The 18,311-nt window shown below is 30.8% G+C and overlaps 1 protein-coding gene across 2 annotated transcripts in view; it reads left to right on the top strand.

Moving 5' to 3' along the window:
- LOC118201137 (terminal uridylyltransferase 4-like) overlaps window positions 1-15,093 on the top strand; it is a 138,140-nt gene extending 123,047 nt beyond the window's left edge. For both annotated transcript variants that reach the window (XM_085827746.1, XM_035373172.2), the window contains 4 exons: window positions 3,764-3,935; window positions 7,530-7,574; window positions 11,930-12,012; window positions 13,225-15,093. In XM_085827746.1, the coding sequence (XP_085683872.1) occupies window positions 3,764-3,935; window positions 7,530-7,574; window positions 11,930-12,012; window positions 13,225-13,332 (408 nt within the window). In that variant the 3' untranslated portion in view covers window positions 13,333-15,093. The remainder of the gene's footprint in view (window positions 1-3,763; window positions 3,936-7,529; window positions 7,575-11,929; window positions 12,013-13,224) is intronic.
- Window positions 15,094-18,311: the final 3,218 nt, after the last annotated feature.

Here is an 18,311-nt window from a genome sequence, read left to right as displayed (position 1 = left end):
AATACATTATTTTCAGTAATTGCTGAGATAATTATTGTCCATATGTTTTAATGTTAATTATATTCTATATAACGTATTTTAAAGTATTTGAATTTAATAATATTCTAATTCTTTTAAATGCTGGTATGATGGTTTTTAATTCAATATTCAATTTCAATAATATTTTAATATAATTAAACGTTGGCCAAATGTTTTTATAGCGGTATTTTTATTCTCTTCTTTGCTGTATGAAAGTAATACTAATAACCTTACTTTAGTATTTTATACTCATAGTAAATGTATTTATTTACACTTGCCTGCCATCTTAAAAAACGACATTTTCAACAAAAAACTAATCGATTACTTTTAACGATATTTATTTTTTTTTTAAGTTTCGAATACTTTACTATGCGTAAAAACAGTATTTTTCAAGCTGGCTCACGTTTGTAAAAACTGCGCCATAGTAAATCGCCAAAAATCCGTGCAACCGTCTACCAAAGTAGCACCGTAGAGTATTCCCACTTTTTGTAAATGTAAATTAATAAAAGTTAATGGAGCTAGATTATTTTTAATCTTATAAGCATTAAAATTTCTTTCTGTTGCTGTTCTACCATCAGTATGAATATTCTTAGTATGTTTTATTTGATTATTAAGAGTATTACTTAAAACTTTTTTGAAAATGTTAGAAAACCAGTGAGTAAGTTTTATAGTAGTAAAGTGAAAACCTCTTCTTTTGTCATAAAGCCTTAATTCTTTTAGATTAACAATGCATAGGTCTAGATAATTTACTTCTAATTGATCTGAGTTGGTCTTGTTTAATTTCAGGCATTCAGGGTAAATATGACTGCTTTGAGTGAGATTAAAATTGTTAAAGATTATAATATCATCAATATATCTGTAGGTGAAGGCAAATTTTTATAAATCATTGTTTGGTAGTAAACAAAGAAATTAAAATTCTTTAGAAAATAAATACAGTTGCGGTATTGAGATGAGGAATTTATGCACATAGGGATATCTCGTACTTCTAGAAATAAAGTATCTTGAAATTTAATATAATTATGAAAGAACTAGTGATTCAGATATTTTTTCCAGCTGTTACAATCTAAATATCAAAAAAATCAAAAAATTTTGGAAGTTCTAAAAGACTGTCATGAAGAAATGATATAGAAGTGTATAGATTCTCAAAGTCAATAAATATACAGTCAAAAGTTTTTAATCCGGACTCGTCGATTCCAGATGATCGGTTTTTCCGGATTATAGATCATCAGTTCAAATCTGGTAAGATGGCATGCAGAAATTATAAAATTAAAAATATGAAACCGTAATTTATGAAATAAAGAGCAATTATGATCTAAAGGGTATCAAAATTCACAAAAAAAAAAAAAAAAAAAAAAGCTGAATATTTATTTGTTTACTTTATTAAACATTTCTATCAACGCGAACTTGCGTAAAACATACATTACGCATAGTCGGAATTAGAAAATTGCAACCAGAAAACTATTTGATGTGTATTTGTGATATTTATAATGACAACGAAATTGATTTAAATTATATCGGAGTACATCGAGATGAAACACTACATTTAGTGAGGAATTATAAGCCGAATAAAATAAAAACATCTGCCCTGATGATGAGGATTGTGCTGACAGATCAACTTCCAGTTCATTGCGTGTTGCGGCGTTTCCCCCCCCCTTCCGCAGAGCAGCGTGAAATTGATAAACAGATTTCGGAATGGTTAGAGAAACAAATCACCTCTCTGTCACTTTCTTCATGTCTTTATCCATTTTTTGCAGCAGTTCCACTTTTTGTTTAATGGACATCGAAACATGCTTTCGCTTTGCAGATCCTTTGGCAGCTCCAGCATCGGAAATTCTATTTGACGTAATCGAAAGTTCAAGCTTACTTTTATAAAATTGCTCTAACAGTCTGCAAAAAATAATAAGCCGGATCCAATTCGAAGATTAAGGAACAACGCAATCGGCAACAATAACTGAAATAGATAATTTTAGCTTAGGTTATACCGTCCGTTATACATTAAACATGCATGCGTAAACATATTATACGCATGCGCATGAATAAAGGTATTACGCGCATGTGTTAATGCATTATGCATTGACGCATGCGCAGAAAGTTTGTAGCTTTGAGGTCAGGATTATGGGTGTCCAGATTAACGACGTGTGACTGTATTGCTTATTTTCTTATATGCTTTTCTTTTACTGGTTTAGTTTTAAATTTAACTCAATTGGTATATACATTCTTTTGCAAAAAAATCGAAACAACACGAAGGAAGTGGTTGTTTTTGATGAAATTGAATATGTGTATAGCTCATACACAGATAATAAAATGATTGAAAAATCAATGTCATAGTACCTGTTTGCGGCTCACAATCACCCATTGAGTGTTCAAATTAGTAATTGGCCCTACTGCCCCTGGTGGCAGTGCATGCTTGAATTCATCGAGGCAAGGTGTAGTAGAAGTTCCTAATGTCATCCTGCGACACATTCACCAGTTGCTGTTCCAGATCTGGGATATTTTGTAGTGCCTGAATCTGGTTGGCCTAATATGTCCCAGACATGCTCGATTATTGAAAGGTCTGGTGACCTTCCTGGCCAAGGAAGAGTATCAACTGCACGGAGACAGTCCAGAGATATGCAAGCGGTATGTGGCCTGGCATTATCTTATTGGAAAATGGTCCCAGGATGACGTGCGATGAAGAGTAAGGCAACCGGCTGCAGGATTGTATCAACATATCGTTGAGCTGTTAAAGATGTACGGAAGATGACTAAAGATGCCCTGCTGTCATAAGAAATAGCACCCCACACCATCACACCAGGGGTTATGGCTGAATGCCTTTGTAAAACAAAGGCTGATTGGAATTTCTGACCCCATCCTCTTCAGACATGAGCATGGTGGTCATCTGCTTCAAGAGTGAAGCGGGATTCATTGCTGAACACTATACGATGCCAGTCTGATGGCAGTCATGATGATTGGCTGCGACACCACTCCAAACGACTTTGCCGATGTTGTGGGGTCAAAGGCAAACACCTTAAAGGCCTCTGTGAGATTAACCTCACCTCAGACAAGCGCTGTGAGATGGTGGACGGTACCACTCGAGGTATAGACGTGGCTATAGTGCATTGAATAGTCGACAATGATAACGTTGGGGGGCAATTCGGGCCTGGCGAACAGTCGTCCTATCTTGCCTCATGTTTGTGCTCCTTGGCCTTCCAGAGCCTTCATTTCGTCGGCAATTTCCTTGTAGAAACCATTGTGCAGCAGTGTTTGTACACTGCAGGTGGCAGCCTATTGCTCGGTATGACCACCCAGCTCCAAGCAACCCTACAATGCGACCACGTTTGAAGTCGTTTAGTTGTATCTAAGGTCCTCGATATCGTCGTAATGGCATCTTTTGTTGCTTCTTTACAGAATTACAATGGCAGACAAATTTTCTTCCTCTGTTACTGGTTTTATGCTTTGCGAATTACACACTAGAAATTAATGCTATGATCACAATTCCTGTTCATTTGCCTTGAAACTTTGATCATCTGCATGTTTAATTAAGATGTTTTTGCATCACAAATTTCATCACAATTGCAAAAGTCCTTCTTGATACTTCGATTTTTTTTGCAAAAGCGTGTATAATGTGTGTATATTCTGTTATAATATTTAGTTTCAGTATCATTTGTGGAACTATAAAATTGTTCTGTTAATAAATTCATATTTTTGTTATTGTACTTCTGTTTAGATATTTGAAGCTTGGCTTTAAATTTTGCAACTTTTACAGAAAACACTATTTAATAAAGAATCAAGAAATGAATCATCTGTTGGTCAGTTGTGGCTTGGACTTCTAAAATTCTATATTCAAATTAAGTCTGATTATGTGATAAGTATTAGACAAAAAGAAGCAGTGCCTATTTCAGAATTGCCAAAATCATCTTCTCTATATAATATTCAAGGTATTTGAATGTTTTGTTTTTCAATGTTTCTCGTGTGTTTGTATTTCGTATCTTGAACATTTTCCTAAAAATAAAATAATAAAGAAAGAAAAGTAAGTTATATTATAGTGCTTTCTACATGGATTATTCTTATTATTAAGAATAATGGCTTATTGAACTTATTTACTTTTAAGTTGACTTGTTGGTTTAAAATTTAGATATTTCACTGTAAACATTAATCTTTTAAGATTTGACCATTAACATTAAGAAAGAATTATATAAAGTTTCTCTTATTACATTTTTTATATTTTTAGTTATTAGTATCAATTTATTTTGTTAGCATATTAAAATTGATTCTCATCGTGCTTTATAATATTTTTAAAAGATTTAAATAAGCCAGTGATTTTAAACAATGATATTTAATCTTTAGCACTTTATTTCAACTTAACATCAGATAATAATCTGCTGTTATTGAAAAATAAAGAAACGAAAATTACCATTTTAGCTCATAAGTCACCGTAAACAGGAATATGCTTATAACATTATTCACTTGCAATCAAACCATGGAACTTGTTGTAGAATAGATTTAAAAAATCAATATTTATTTTAAAGTTTATCTTAAAAAAAATTGGAGGGCGGTGTATTGTTAACCTTCTAAAGCTCGTTTTATTTTGAGAAAAAATCTAAACAATTCTTCTTTGAATTTAAAATAATTAAAATTTGAATATTTGGGACTTTAAAAATTAAAAATCTTCTTTTATTAGTCTTAAAATGTTTATATGATGTTTAGCATGCCTTGAACTGTACGCATTTATATATTTTTTAATGATTTTTTGAATGATTTAATTGTTGAATATAATATAATTTAAGACAAATTTAGCATGAATACTAAGTTGATGAAAGCATTTGTTCAGTGGGTAATAATTAGTGGTTCTTCGCTTTATTTGTAAACGGGGAACCTCATTTTCTACATTTATTTAGAAATCCATGAATCCAGTTTCTTCAGGTAGAGGTTTCTGCATATAGGTTTTAAGTCAGTTGTTAAATTTGTATTTTCCCTTCATTAATAGATTCAGACTCTTTTATTTTTTATAACATACTGTCAAGGGACATTGAACTCATTAAAACTTCATTTTGAATATTTGAAACTAAACATGATATTTCTTCTTAGTACACTCAAATGGCACTGCACCAGTCTTTTCATTAATTTACTGCAAAAATTTGACTCTCCAGAAAGCTTGAAAAAAGTTTAATGCCAGATAAGTAAAAATTTCAGTTGAGTGTATAAAACGCACAGTTTAAGGCAGAAGAGCCAAATTAATGGAAGAAGAAATTTCTGGTCTGAACTTATATAAATAACCATCTTAATTGTTATTAACTTAAATATCAAAAGCTTGTGTTTAACATTGCAAAAGATCCCCCCCCAAAAAAAAAGAAAATAAAGAAATACTTCATACATTAATGCTGATGTATTTTGCAAGGCCTTAAACATATGAAAGTAATATATTTTATCCAATTATAAAATCCTTTTGACTGTAAAAGTTGGTAGAGATTTGGCCAAGCTTGCAGCAGTCATTCTGACAGAAGTTGCAATAACTGATTACTATTTATGTAGTTAGACAATCAAGTAGCATATACAAAAACTTAAATTGCTTGACATCATTTTTTACATTGCATCACTATCATTTATCTATTTCCGTGTGAAGTATACCATACCCATTAACACACACTTTTCTTGATGTCAGGAGCTTGTAATTTTGTAAATACTGTATGCTGATTCGTTTAGAGAATTTCCCAAATTTTAATACTTTTTTTTTAAAATGAGAAAGAAAAATAGATAAATAGCAGTTGACTTATATCTTTTTTCACAAAAAACTAAATTAGTTTATTGAAAATTAATCAAAATTACATAAAAGTAAGGTATGATTGTATTGCAACATCATGTTTATCTATTATTGGTGCTAAATGATACCATTTCCTGACAGTTTTTTTTTTTTTTTTTTTTTTGTTTGTTTGTTTAAAGTCATAGTCCTGTATGGCCTTCATGTTCGTTTTACAAGTGTCTGCTTAATTTTTTGTAAAAGAAGGGGAGAGAAGTTTCTGAAATTTTAAAATATTCTGGTTATTTGACCCTGTTAATTAACTGAGTGCTGGATAGTCAGACTGTTAATATATATATATATATTAGCATGCCATGCTAGTTTGGAAGTACAAGGTGGTCCAAAATTATTGAACGCATTTCTTGTTTGAAAAATAAAAATGTATGAACACATTTATTGTTTTCTTGGAAAGATAACTTAAAACAGTTTTACTTTCCATACTTTTGGTTATGTTAACCGTTATAACTGTCAGATCTGGGGAACTGAATCTCTTCATGCAGTAAGAGAAAAAATGCACAGTAGCCTGAAAGTGAATGTTTAGTGCACATTGACTGTAGATGAAATCTCTGAACATTTTTTTTTTTTTTTCATTGAACAGCCAATGACAAGCATTATATATCCAAACATGCTAGAATGCTATGCTTTCCCTCAATTTAAATGTCATCAGATTCAAGTTTATCTTTCAGCAAGACGGTGCTCCACCACACTGGCGTTCTGTAGTTCGTGCGGAGCTGGACAAAATATTTCCTGGTCTTTGGATTGGTGGAAAGCTTTCCAAAAAACCCTGTCCATCTTTGGTGGAAACCTTTCCATCTTTGGACGCAATACCATGGCCGCCAAGATCCTTTGACACTACACTTTTTTACTTTTACTTTTGAGAGTATGTAACTCCAGTTTTGAATATCGATGACCTAAAATGATGAATCATTGAAGTCATTGAAGGAATAACCTGCAGAAATGCTGCAAACCTCTTGATGTTAAATTCAATATAGACTGAATATTTTGTGTCCCACAAATGGATCTCATGTGGAAGTTATTTAATGTTTAAAATTTTTTTGTGTAGAACTGTTTTAAATTGCCTTTCCAAGAAAACAGTAAACACCCATGTACCTCATTTTCTTCTTCTTTTTCTTTTTTTAAATATGAAATGCGTTCAATAGTTTTAGACCACCCTGTACTCTAATCAGATATCTGCACAGTTCTAATTTCTACAGTAGCAGGCAGTACTGACAAAATACATTGAAAGTATTATAGTTATACTTCTTACAGTTTGTGTTCTTTTATAAAATTGTTTTATTAACATTAACACATTTAACTATTGTCTTTGTTTTATTATTTAACTATTTTTACTATTAAAACACATTTTGTCCTACTAGTAAATAATGATTTCTCAATTTGTGTACCTGCATATGCATTTTGGATGGTATTGACTTTGATTTGATATGGACTTTTCCAGATTTGGTATGGACTTTTCCAGAATTATAAATATTGCAATTAATTTTTTTTGGATTATTAATGACAACGTAACTATTTTGAGTGAGTGCTCTAATCAATCATGCATGCGTTGAATATATTATATTGTACATCAGACATTACGTTTAAATTATAAGGTATATATTCACTATTCCATTTTGTTTAATATTTTTCATTGTGTGTTTATTGATAATTAAACTTCTATAAATAAAAAAGCATATATATTTTATTAAAATATTTTCTTTCCCTTGTATTTTCATAGATCCATTCCTTTATAAAAATTTAGGCTGTATTGTATCCGAAAACAGTAAGTTTTATCCTTTTATGTATCTTTTAACTCTTTTAAATTTTCTCAATTTTAACTCCCCTATGCTCCAAAAAAGTATGCAATTTAGATTATCTAGTTCTTTTACATATTCATATGCTATACATTTAGACAGTTTAGCATTTTAAAATCATTTTAATTATCGTGTGTTCCACTCAAAAGAGGCCCCACAAACATTTGCTTAATTTACATTTAAACTACACGTACACTTAAAATCTTTGCATAAGAATCAGGAAAAAAAATAAGTAAAATGAACATGTCATACTTTGTTCATGGGAAAATAAAAAGGTGAGTCACAAAAGATACTGGAAGTGATAGCCCTCAGCTTGTAAACACAGTTGAACACTACACTGCAGATTCTCGAATGTTGCTACCAGAACCTCATGTATCACTGACTGGATTTCACGAATTTGTGTTCTCCAAGAATGGTTCTAAATCTTTCAAGTTTTGAGGTACGTTTCTGTATGCCTTGCCTTTTAGATGACCCCAGAAAAAAAAGTCAGGTGGTGTTAAATCAGATGACCTTGGGGCCCCACAGTCCTTTCGAAATCGCTCTGCCAGGGAAAAAGGATTCGATCTCAGCCATGGACATTCGAGATGTGTGTGTGGTGCCATCCTGTTGGTACCAGCCGAGGGTAAGTTCTTCATCGTCCAACTCGTTCACAAATTCTCGAAACAGTTTGATGTAAACTGCACTTGTCACAGTAGATGAAAAAAAAAAAAAAAAAAAATTGGTCTGATGATGCAACGCTGTAATATTGCACAGAACACACCAATCTTTTGTGAATGCAGCGGTAGCTTAAGTAGTGCATGTAGATTTTCATTATACCACAAACGTGTATTCTGAGAGTTTACATAATGAGACAGGTGGAATCATGCCTCATCAATGAACCATATGTACTGCATTATTCTTGGCCTATGAGCAATAAATTTCTGAAACCAATGGCAAAATATAATGTGTTTGTCATTGACTTGCAGTTCCTGAACAACTGTAAACTTGTATGGATACATACCAGCTTTCCTCGCAACTGTGTGATGACATGTCCACCATGACATTCCACATTCCTGTGATAAATGTCAAACAGACTTTGCAGGAGGAGCCAGCAAATGCTGTTTCACGTCAGTAACTTTTTCTTCCGATAATTGCGACTATTCCCCGCCATGAAGATCCAACACCGTTCCACTGCTGTCAAACGTGTTCACTTACGTTTGTATTCAGCATTTGGACAGTATAAGTGGGTCACCAACCCATTCAACAAACATTCGCTGACATGTCTTAATGGAACCAATAATCCAATTTTGTTTTACAATAAATACTTGCTCTTCAACAGAATAATGATACATTATCACTGAACACAAAACACTGAATACTGAACTCAAGCCACAGTGATGCAGGGTTGTTGTGGAGTGCAGTGTATTTTAATTCCTGATTCTTATGCAAAGGCTTTAAGTGTAATTTAAGTGTAAATTAAGCAAATGTTTGTGAGGCCTCTTTTGTGTGGGACACCCTGTATTAAATAACGTAATGAATCTGATATTTATCCTTTATTTCTATGAAAAAGAGCCATAATGGAAATGTGAGATATTTTTAGGATAAGCTGCATTAAAGGGAACTACTCTAATATGCGCCCTCAAGTCGCCAAACAGTTTTGGCGAGAAACTTCATGCCGCCATATTACTATCTAAATTTTTTGGCTACATTTCGAACTTTAAGCTTAAAATGTCTCCAAAAACGCAGTTTTCGCATATGCAAAAACTACGTTTTGAACACACAATTTAAGCTAAAAATCCGAAACAAAAACAAAAAAATTAGATAGCAAAAACATAAAGTTTCTAACCAAAAATATTTGACAAGAATCCATGTACACAGCGACATGTTTTAACTTAAAAAGACATCTACGAATGGCACAATGTAGGCAACAAACGAATCTACGAACTACACACACCTTGCTTTAATAAATTAACATAAATACAATAAATTTCAAAGAATGCGATGTACACAGCATCCTGTTTAAACTTAAAAAAACATCTACAAATTGCACACTCTAGGCAACCAACGAATCTACGAACTGTGCACACCTCGCTTTAATAAATTAACATAACAACAATAAATTTCAAAGAATACCATGTACACAACGTTCTGTTTCAACTTAAAAAAACATCTACGAATTGCACAATCTAGACTAAAAAATAATCAACAAAATAAACTAAAATAAATTTCAAACAATTCAAAAAACAACAATAAAAATGGAAATTAATACAAAAAACAATGAACATAACATTCTACAAAATAAAAACAATAAAATAAAATGCACTTACCATAATGAAAGCTTCTTTTGAAGGCAGAAATATCAATTTCAAACATCACAAAGACAAAGAACACGAACACTTTCTGCAAATACACTACAAAGAAATTTTTAATTTCTCCCATTCAACAGTTCTTACAATTTCTAGAAATTTGTTAAAAGCATCTTCTCCAGTTTCATGACAGTAATGAAAAAACATATACACAGCCAAATAAAACTGAAAATCACATTTCCTATCATAAGTAGGCAACATAGCTTTAACATGCCGCCATGCACTCTCTATACTATTTATATGACAGCCAGACTCACTATCCACAAAATTTATACTATGGTTCACAAATAAATGTTGAAAATCTTCTTTTCTCAAATCCTTGTAGGATTTCCAGGCATCCGAAAAAATAGTTGTACCAGGCTCAATCCACTCTTTAATACACTGCATCAGCGTTTCCTTACTTCTCTAATGCACAGCTACTAAAAATAATCTCCCAGACCCTCTTTCCACACCTCCAAATACCCACTGCCCCTCAACAGGATGGCCACGATGATATTTCCTTTTGCCGAATTTCGATTCATCAACTTCCACCACTTTACCTTTCCCCCCTATCTTCTCAGATACAGAGCATACAAAGTCCAAAATACATTCGTTAATAAAATTTGGCCAGTCGCCTACAATTCAAAATTTCGAAAGTAACAATAAAAACTTCCTCCAATGTTAACTTGCTACACGAAAACCAAGATCCAAACCTTAAACTCCGCTGACACCCACATACTTTACCAGCAACAATTTGACTGCAAATCCACACAAGTCTATCAGAAACACCATTCTTCGTCCGAGTTCTCATATCAGCTCCGCATTTCGAACATTTCAAACTCTGTTTTAAAAGTCCCGACTCCCACAGAAATTCCAAAAATACACTACGATCCCCATAAATACATCCGTGAACAAAAGATTTGTTAACAACTCCAACATTGTACCTTTTCATACTGAATTTACTCTGCACACAATCTAAAATATGTGACTGAAACCTTCCCACCACGTCTTTCATCGCAACATAGGCCATTTCAAAAACACACACGACACGAACCAACCAGCAATTAAACTACTCCACCAAAAGATTTTTCAACGTCAACAGGGTTGCCATACAACACGCAATCACGCCAAAGACCAGTGCAGAACACATATCGCCGCATTTGGTGAAATTAGGGCGTATATCAGAGTTGTACCCATTAAAGTTATAATTTTTTTATTTTAATAAATTTTGCTGATTACGATGGTGCTTTTCTTTTAAAAATGTTTTCTTTTAAGCTGTTTTAAATTTTGAGAGAAAACTCTCTGCAGAGTTTTGTGTTCTTGGTGTGACATTATATAATCTGTTTCATTATTTTAAAATTGTTTTGTTTGTTATTTTATGTTTGATCTAAAAGTGGTGGTCATGCAGCTTGAAGTTAGTTCATCAACTGTAGCAGCAATCCTGTTTCAAGTTGCTGAATTCAGCATGGATTTATGATCTGAAAACTTCGATAACTTTAAGTTGCTGAGCTTAAATGTTGTCGAATGACATGCTTATAGTGCCCATAGATGGTATGCATGCTGGAGTATCAAATGTTTGTTGTATTTCCTTTCCATTTCAAACATGTCACAACCAGTTTTAACTTGACAATTTTTTTGAGAATTTGAATTTTTTGCTAGTTGCTTTGATTAAAAAACAAGTCTATATAACAACCACCTATTAAAAAAAATTTTCCTATTGTTAAAGATTTCAGTATTTCAGAATCATTTTGCTGCTGTAATTTGCTTTTAAACACTTCAATATTCCAAAAATGCTAGCTATATTTACACTATTGTTCATTTATCTACATTAAGATCTCCTAGAATTCTTTATATTGTACTTCAGTTCATACTGTAACGTACCAGTTTCAACTCTTTTGTTAGATTTTTTCATTGCATTTTGCCAAAATTTATTTTTCATCATTAAATAGTTGTTTCTATATTTGAAATTTATTTTGTGCCATTTTGGTGTGTATTTTCAGAAGCTTCAACTATTTGGGCAACACTGAATAGAGCAAGATCTTTATTTGGAAAAGAAATTCCCAGTTCTGTTAAAGATTTGAAAGTATGTTTTGCTGTATAATGAATGCATGTGAATCGATCATTTATTTTATTTATGGGAACAACCTTTTCATTAATTGTGTTTTATGTTCAAATTTTTATGTTTGGAAGTGCTTTTAAATGCTCGATTTGAACGATATTTATGCCCTTTGTTTTCTTCTTTGGTTAATTTTATTAATGTCACTTTTAAATAATTTTTAATCTAAAATAAAAAACCTATTCATTTTATTAACTCTAAATGTATGCATTAATGGCTTTTAGAAACATTTAGTTTTTAGATAAATTTAACAGTAATAAAATTGTTTTTATCTGCAGAAATTGAATCTGGTGAAATAATTTAATTTTTCCCGACATTTGCTAGCTATATGTAGTCTTTTTATATTCTCTTTGTGCTCTTCATTATTAAGCTTTTTATTTTGTAGGTATAATATATCATTTGAAGTTCAGAAGTGAAAATAAATAACTTTGACTATTTAAACTGTGTTTTAGAAGTCTGGCATTACTAAACTGCTATTGTTAACTGAATTTTCATGCTGTTAAAAATTGCACTAGAAAATATGTGTTAAGATTTATCTTCAACATTGGCCAGGAATAGTTAAACATATATATTTCACTAATTAATGACCAATTTTTTTTATTTGCTACAGTACTTAACATCTGCATTAAACCCTACAATAGGGAGCTAGTTGTTATTTTGGGTCATATATTAATATATGCATATTAACCAGTATGAGGTTTTTTTTTTTTTTTTTTTTTCAATGCAGGAAATTTAGATCAACAGTTTTTGATTTTATAATGTAAAATGCAGCACTGAAAGTCATCTGCTTAATTGTCAGCAATAAAAATCTCTTGCTTAGCCAAATGACTAATGCTTTTTAAAAATGCAAAGTAATCATGAAAATGTATCATTTTCAGGGTTTTTAAAAGAAAGCATTATTTATCTGCCATATTGAATATAAATATGTTTTTGAATGCTTTTGAAAACATGAAAGCAAAGATTCGGGCAATCAAATTGTAATAATTTAAGCCTGTCAATTGTGTATTTTGTTATACAGATATTTATATACTTTTCATAAGCTTATGTGCAAGTGATTTTAATTTTAAAAGTTATTTAAATACATTAATATATCTTTTTTTAATCCTTTACAGTTTAATATTAAAAAGTTTCTAGTATATACATTTAAAGATAATTTAAATGATTGATTTCCTTTTTTAGGCTTATTATTTTGCCAGCATGAACTTGACTGGGAAATTTATTTCTGATGAAGAGTGTGAATTGTGTGGAAAATTTGGCCATAGCAAAAATAACTGCCCAAATAATTAACACATGAAATAAGGAAGTGATAGACATATCATTGAAAATTCATATCATTGAATGCAGTTATTGTTAAATTTACTCAGTGCTATTTTAAAGTGTTCTTGCTTTTAGACATTGAGAAAGTGTATATTTTTATTATATTTGACCTTTTAGTTGTGATCATTATTATCTCTGTTATTATCATTGTAAAGTTTAAAAAAATTCTTTTATATATATGTAATTTATTTAATATATGTAAACATTTGATTTTACTTATATATAATATATTTACTTATATATAATAATTATATATGCATTTTACCTCAAAAAAACCATCACATAGCCGTATCAGATCAAAAATCATGAATTATGGGTCTGAAAATTTTTTTTATACTCATAGAAATAAGAATAGTTTTCAAAATTTGTACCTATTGTTTTAAAACAATGACATATAATTATAATTATAATTACATATAATTATAATATAATTACATATAATTATACATTATAATTTTTTTAATATTTTTTATAAATTAACTGTTATGTCTTTTTTACATTGTTTTTATTCAAACTCATTTCATATAATAATATGCATAATGCTTGTTTACTTTGCTATTATTTTGACTGTGGCTAAAGTTAAGGACATTTAGTGATATCTGAGACTTTTAGAGATTAAATATTTATATGTTTTATCTATTTAGAAACAGTTTAGTATAATAGTATTTTTAATTTCTTGTGCCAGTTGTTGACAGATTTCCTGCTTAAAAATGGTGCAGTGCATTCAGAAAAATCTTCGTATGTCCACATACACATCTCTTAAAAGTCGTTTTAATACCTTTCAAGGAGCTACTTTATAAAATGTATCATACTCTCTATATTTATGTGGTCTAGCCTATATATGTGAGGGAAAAAATTTCTACTAATACTATTATTTGACCAAATGAAACAATCTGATATATTCAACTAAATTCACAATAGATTTCGTAGACTCATTATAAAAAATTCAAGTTAGTTTATTTTGTACTGCTTGTTATAGTCAGGTGTATAATTCATTTAGCTCAAACAAGTTGAATTTTTTTTTAATTGTTCATTATTTGAAATTTCACAATATGTAACTACACAGACTATTTAAATTTCTGTTCAAAGTTCTGTCACCATGTACAGATGTAAGAAACATATTTTTTTTTCCTAAAGTTGAAATTTAGAATTAGTATTTGAAAATTAATATTGAAATCACAAATAATAATTATCATTTCTATGGGAAGATGTGAAATTGTGCTTACATCACTTATCTAATTTAAAGATAAAAAGCTAAATTTTGTGACAAATATACATATTAAATGTCTTTATTTACTAGTCATTATAAAATCATATAATCTTATATGTTATAAAGCTAATATATTTATGAGCAGGTTGCAGAGATCAAGAAAGAGATTATGTTGAATATGTATGTATATGATTAACAATTAATTTGTAATATTTTGATATCATAGTTATATTTCTTGACATAACTGAGTGAAGAATTTATAATTATTCAATGTGAATGCTCTTATTTTTTGTAACTATGTGATTTTTTATATCTTTTGAAAATGATTGTGGAGATCTTACCAAAAATTTACCTAAAAGTGTGCATGTAATAAATGAAAGATCATGTGCAGAGTTAAATACATTTATATCTTATAGGCATAACTTTACCTGCTAAATAAATTGTTAATATTATTTTGTGTGTGCATTGTAAACATAAGATTTTAATGTTTTTAAAAATTTAAATAAATATATTCTGATTTATATATTTTTTTTTTTTTTTTTTGTTTTATGTTATTTTTAGTTTCCAGTTTCCATTTATCTTTTGCAATTTTTTTTTTTTTTTTTTTTTTTTTTTTTTTTTTTTTTTTAAATTAAAGCAAAACTTTTCAAATAAAGAGAGGGAGAAGAAAACAACAAAAGAACAAGGAGATTTTCCTGTACATCAAAAGAATTTTTCTCGTCATTTGAAGTAATAAATATATGTTGTGATAGAAAATGAAACTATAACTTGAAAAGTATATCTTTTGCACTTTACATTGCCTATGAAAGGCTTAGTTGACATCCGTGGAACAGTAGTAGTTTCAACTAGATTGGAATGATTGGGGAGGGATGGCTATTTGCATGTTTGCCGTAATTATTTAAACAAGCATTTATGTTATACAACTTCCAGTTGGGATCATATTGAAGGTTTTCTGTTATATTACAATATGCCTTTGAGAGTTTTTGCATTTAGTTTAATTGGAGGTTGCAAACTATTCCTCAGATTGAAAAATTGTGGGTAATCACAAATAGTAACACATAGCAAGTGTCAGACTGCCAATAATAAACTGTTTTTCACAATTTAATGAAATTATGTGAGTAAACTAACAATATCTAAGTCTTTGCAGGGGGAACTATTTTCAGAAAACACAGAGTATTAGAAAAGTAATTTTAGTCCCGGGGGGGAAGAGTTAGCTGAAGATGAGAAAAATTTCTGTATTGGAATGTAATGAAATTCCCTATACACAGCATTAAAAAGTACAGAAAATTGTCCAATTAGTAATTTTTTAATTATTCCCATTAAAGAGCAAAATTCCCGTAGATCTATGAAAATTACAAACTGTTGCAAACTACTGATTTTTTAATATTGAAATTTAAACGTATTGGACATATAAAATTAAAAAAAACTTGACTGATTTTGGAAAAAAACTACATTAAATCGGTAAATTACTTGTAAGATTTGCAAAAGTGAAATTCTGTGTTGATTAATTCAAAAGGCTATAAGTGAACAATTCTTAAAAGATCTGAATATAATTTCTTTTTAAAAAAAGTCTATCGGAGGTATACATAAGTCTTTTGAAAAATAGGCGTACCGAATTCCGTAATTCTGGCATTACCATCTCTGCTGTATAACATTATGTGTGTGATGTAACACAGAAACGTTTATATATAGGGTCTGATACCACCAGGTCTTAGCTTTTAGGGATCTTCAAATCATTCAGTAGCTCCTTCTTAACACATGGGGCTACTGGACACTTGCCCGAGGACTCAAGAGCATAAGGGCTCTATGTTGCTGTGTGTACAGTAGTATATAACAGTTGACTTAACATTAATAAAAATATATTTGATATTTAAATTAATTTTGTATAATATAAAACCAAAATTCTATTTCCCTTTGTTTCAGATTGTAAACTATTTTTTACAAATTCAAAAATGATGCCGATATATGCAATATCAAAAGTTATGCATTATTGCTCAACTTTCACTAAAAATATTACCTAGTTTTAAACTCTTTTCTGCCATAGATTATACTTTTCCGATGCTACGTTGTGTCCAGATACAAATTACAGTAATGGGGGAAAATGAAAAGGGCATTAAAGTGTGCTTCTTTATAGATATGATAAATTAGCTGAAGAAGTTCTTCTCAGCAAAACTGGAAGTTTCATGATTTGAACTTTTCTCCTTTCTTTCCTGACACTCTAAACTTTGAACTGACAAAATGTCAAGAGGCTTATGAACAGATTGGAAATCGGTTTTCTTTCTTTGCTAAATTGAAATGCATTACTTGTTATCCACTAAAAACATGTGAATCTCTGGCTAATATGCATAAGAAAGACTTGAGTTATTTTGACCTCTTTAATGATTGTGTACATATAAGTACTACATAGTTCTTGTTGAAAATTCTGAGATTTCTCACATGAGCCTAAAGAAAAATAATTTCATTTCTTTGAGTAGTTGTCATAAGGGTCCCAGCAGACTGGTTTACCCCAGAGGCCTATATTGCTGCTAAAACGGGACTGTCATAATCGTAGTTTTCTTTCATAAAAAGGCATAAATATCAAAGAACAACAAAAAATTCTATCTGTCTAAATTTCTCGTAATTAAGTCCTTTATATATATTGTTACAAAATGCCAGCTGCGGTAAGATACCTTCCCCGCAAAGTGGATTTAGGGTTGCCAGAAAATGTCAAGGAGAGGAAGAGTTACCAGATTTAGTGTGAAATTGCGCATTTTGTAACAAAATTGGCGATATGCTACAGATGGAGCAAGAACATTCTGGAATGAATTCTTACCAATTTGCCCCAGAATGTTCTTGAGGGCATGTCAAAAGCTATATAAACCCTTCTTGGTAGCAGTGCAATCATATCGTGGAGAGTATCTAGAGTAAGTTGAGTTCAGTAGCAGTGTCTTGAGCTCCGAGAGCGATCGACCAAGTCGAGAACTGTAGTTTAGTGCTTTGCCGTGAAGGTGTTTTCTCCGTTATAACCTGATAGCTCTCTTTGCCCTACCTCTTCTTGACATTTTCTGGCAACCTGCTTTGCGGGGAAGCTATGTTACCGCATCTGAGCATTTCATAACAATGCATACAAAGGGCTTAATTAAGAGAAATCTGGATGGCTGTGTTGCTGATTGTTTCAGAGTGTTTAACGTAGTCTTTTCGAAAACTTTTAATATGTTTCTGTTTTAATATGTGTTTTTTTCTGTTAATTCTGTTTGTAAAAGAGAAATATTGGAAGAGCAGCGTCTGGCAATTGGACGGCGTACTTTCTCTACGAGATTATTTTTGAGACCCAGACAGTGTACACAATGCTTGGCATATGGTAACTTTAAGAGATTTTGTAAAGATCAAGTCCATTGTGCTGAATGTGCTTTAAATCATCTTGCGACTGTTTGTAAGAGTAAAGATAAAGGTAGAAAATGTGTTAACTCTTTGATTTCTAATCAGAAGTATGGTATAGAATTGAAACATGATCGCAGTGTATTTGATAAGAGCTGTTCCTCTTTAAAGAGAGAAATTGAATTTATTAGAGGTCACGTAGACTTTAATTTTTAAAGAATGACTAGTATGATATAATAATTTTAATGAATTTTAGCATGTATGTACACATTGGTTCTAGTATTTTATATAATTAGATTTTAGCAGATTGTTTTATTATGTATTAGATTTGTTTTCATTTATGTGTATATTTGTTTTATTTTCAAATGATTTTATTATATAA

The sequence above is a fragment of the Stegodyphus dumicola genome, chromosome 12 (genome assembly GCF_044657685.1).
Source record: "Stegodyphus dumicola isolate Sdum_Otavi_A_Nest chromosome 12, ASM4465768v1".
NCBI lineage: Eukaryota > Metazoa > Arthropoda > Arachnida > Araneae > Eresidae > Stegodyphus > Stegodyphus dumicola.
Note: the sequence above shows the minus strand (reverse complement) of the source record. Positions and strands in the feature narration are given on the sequence as shown.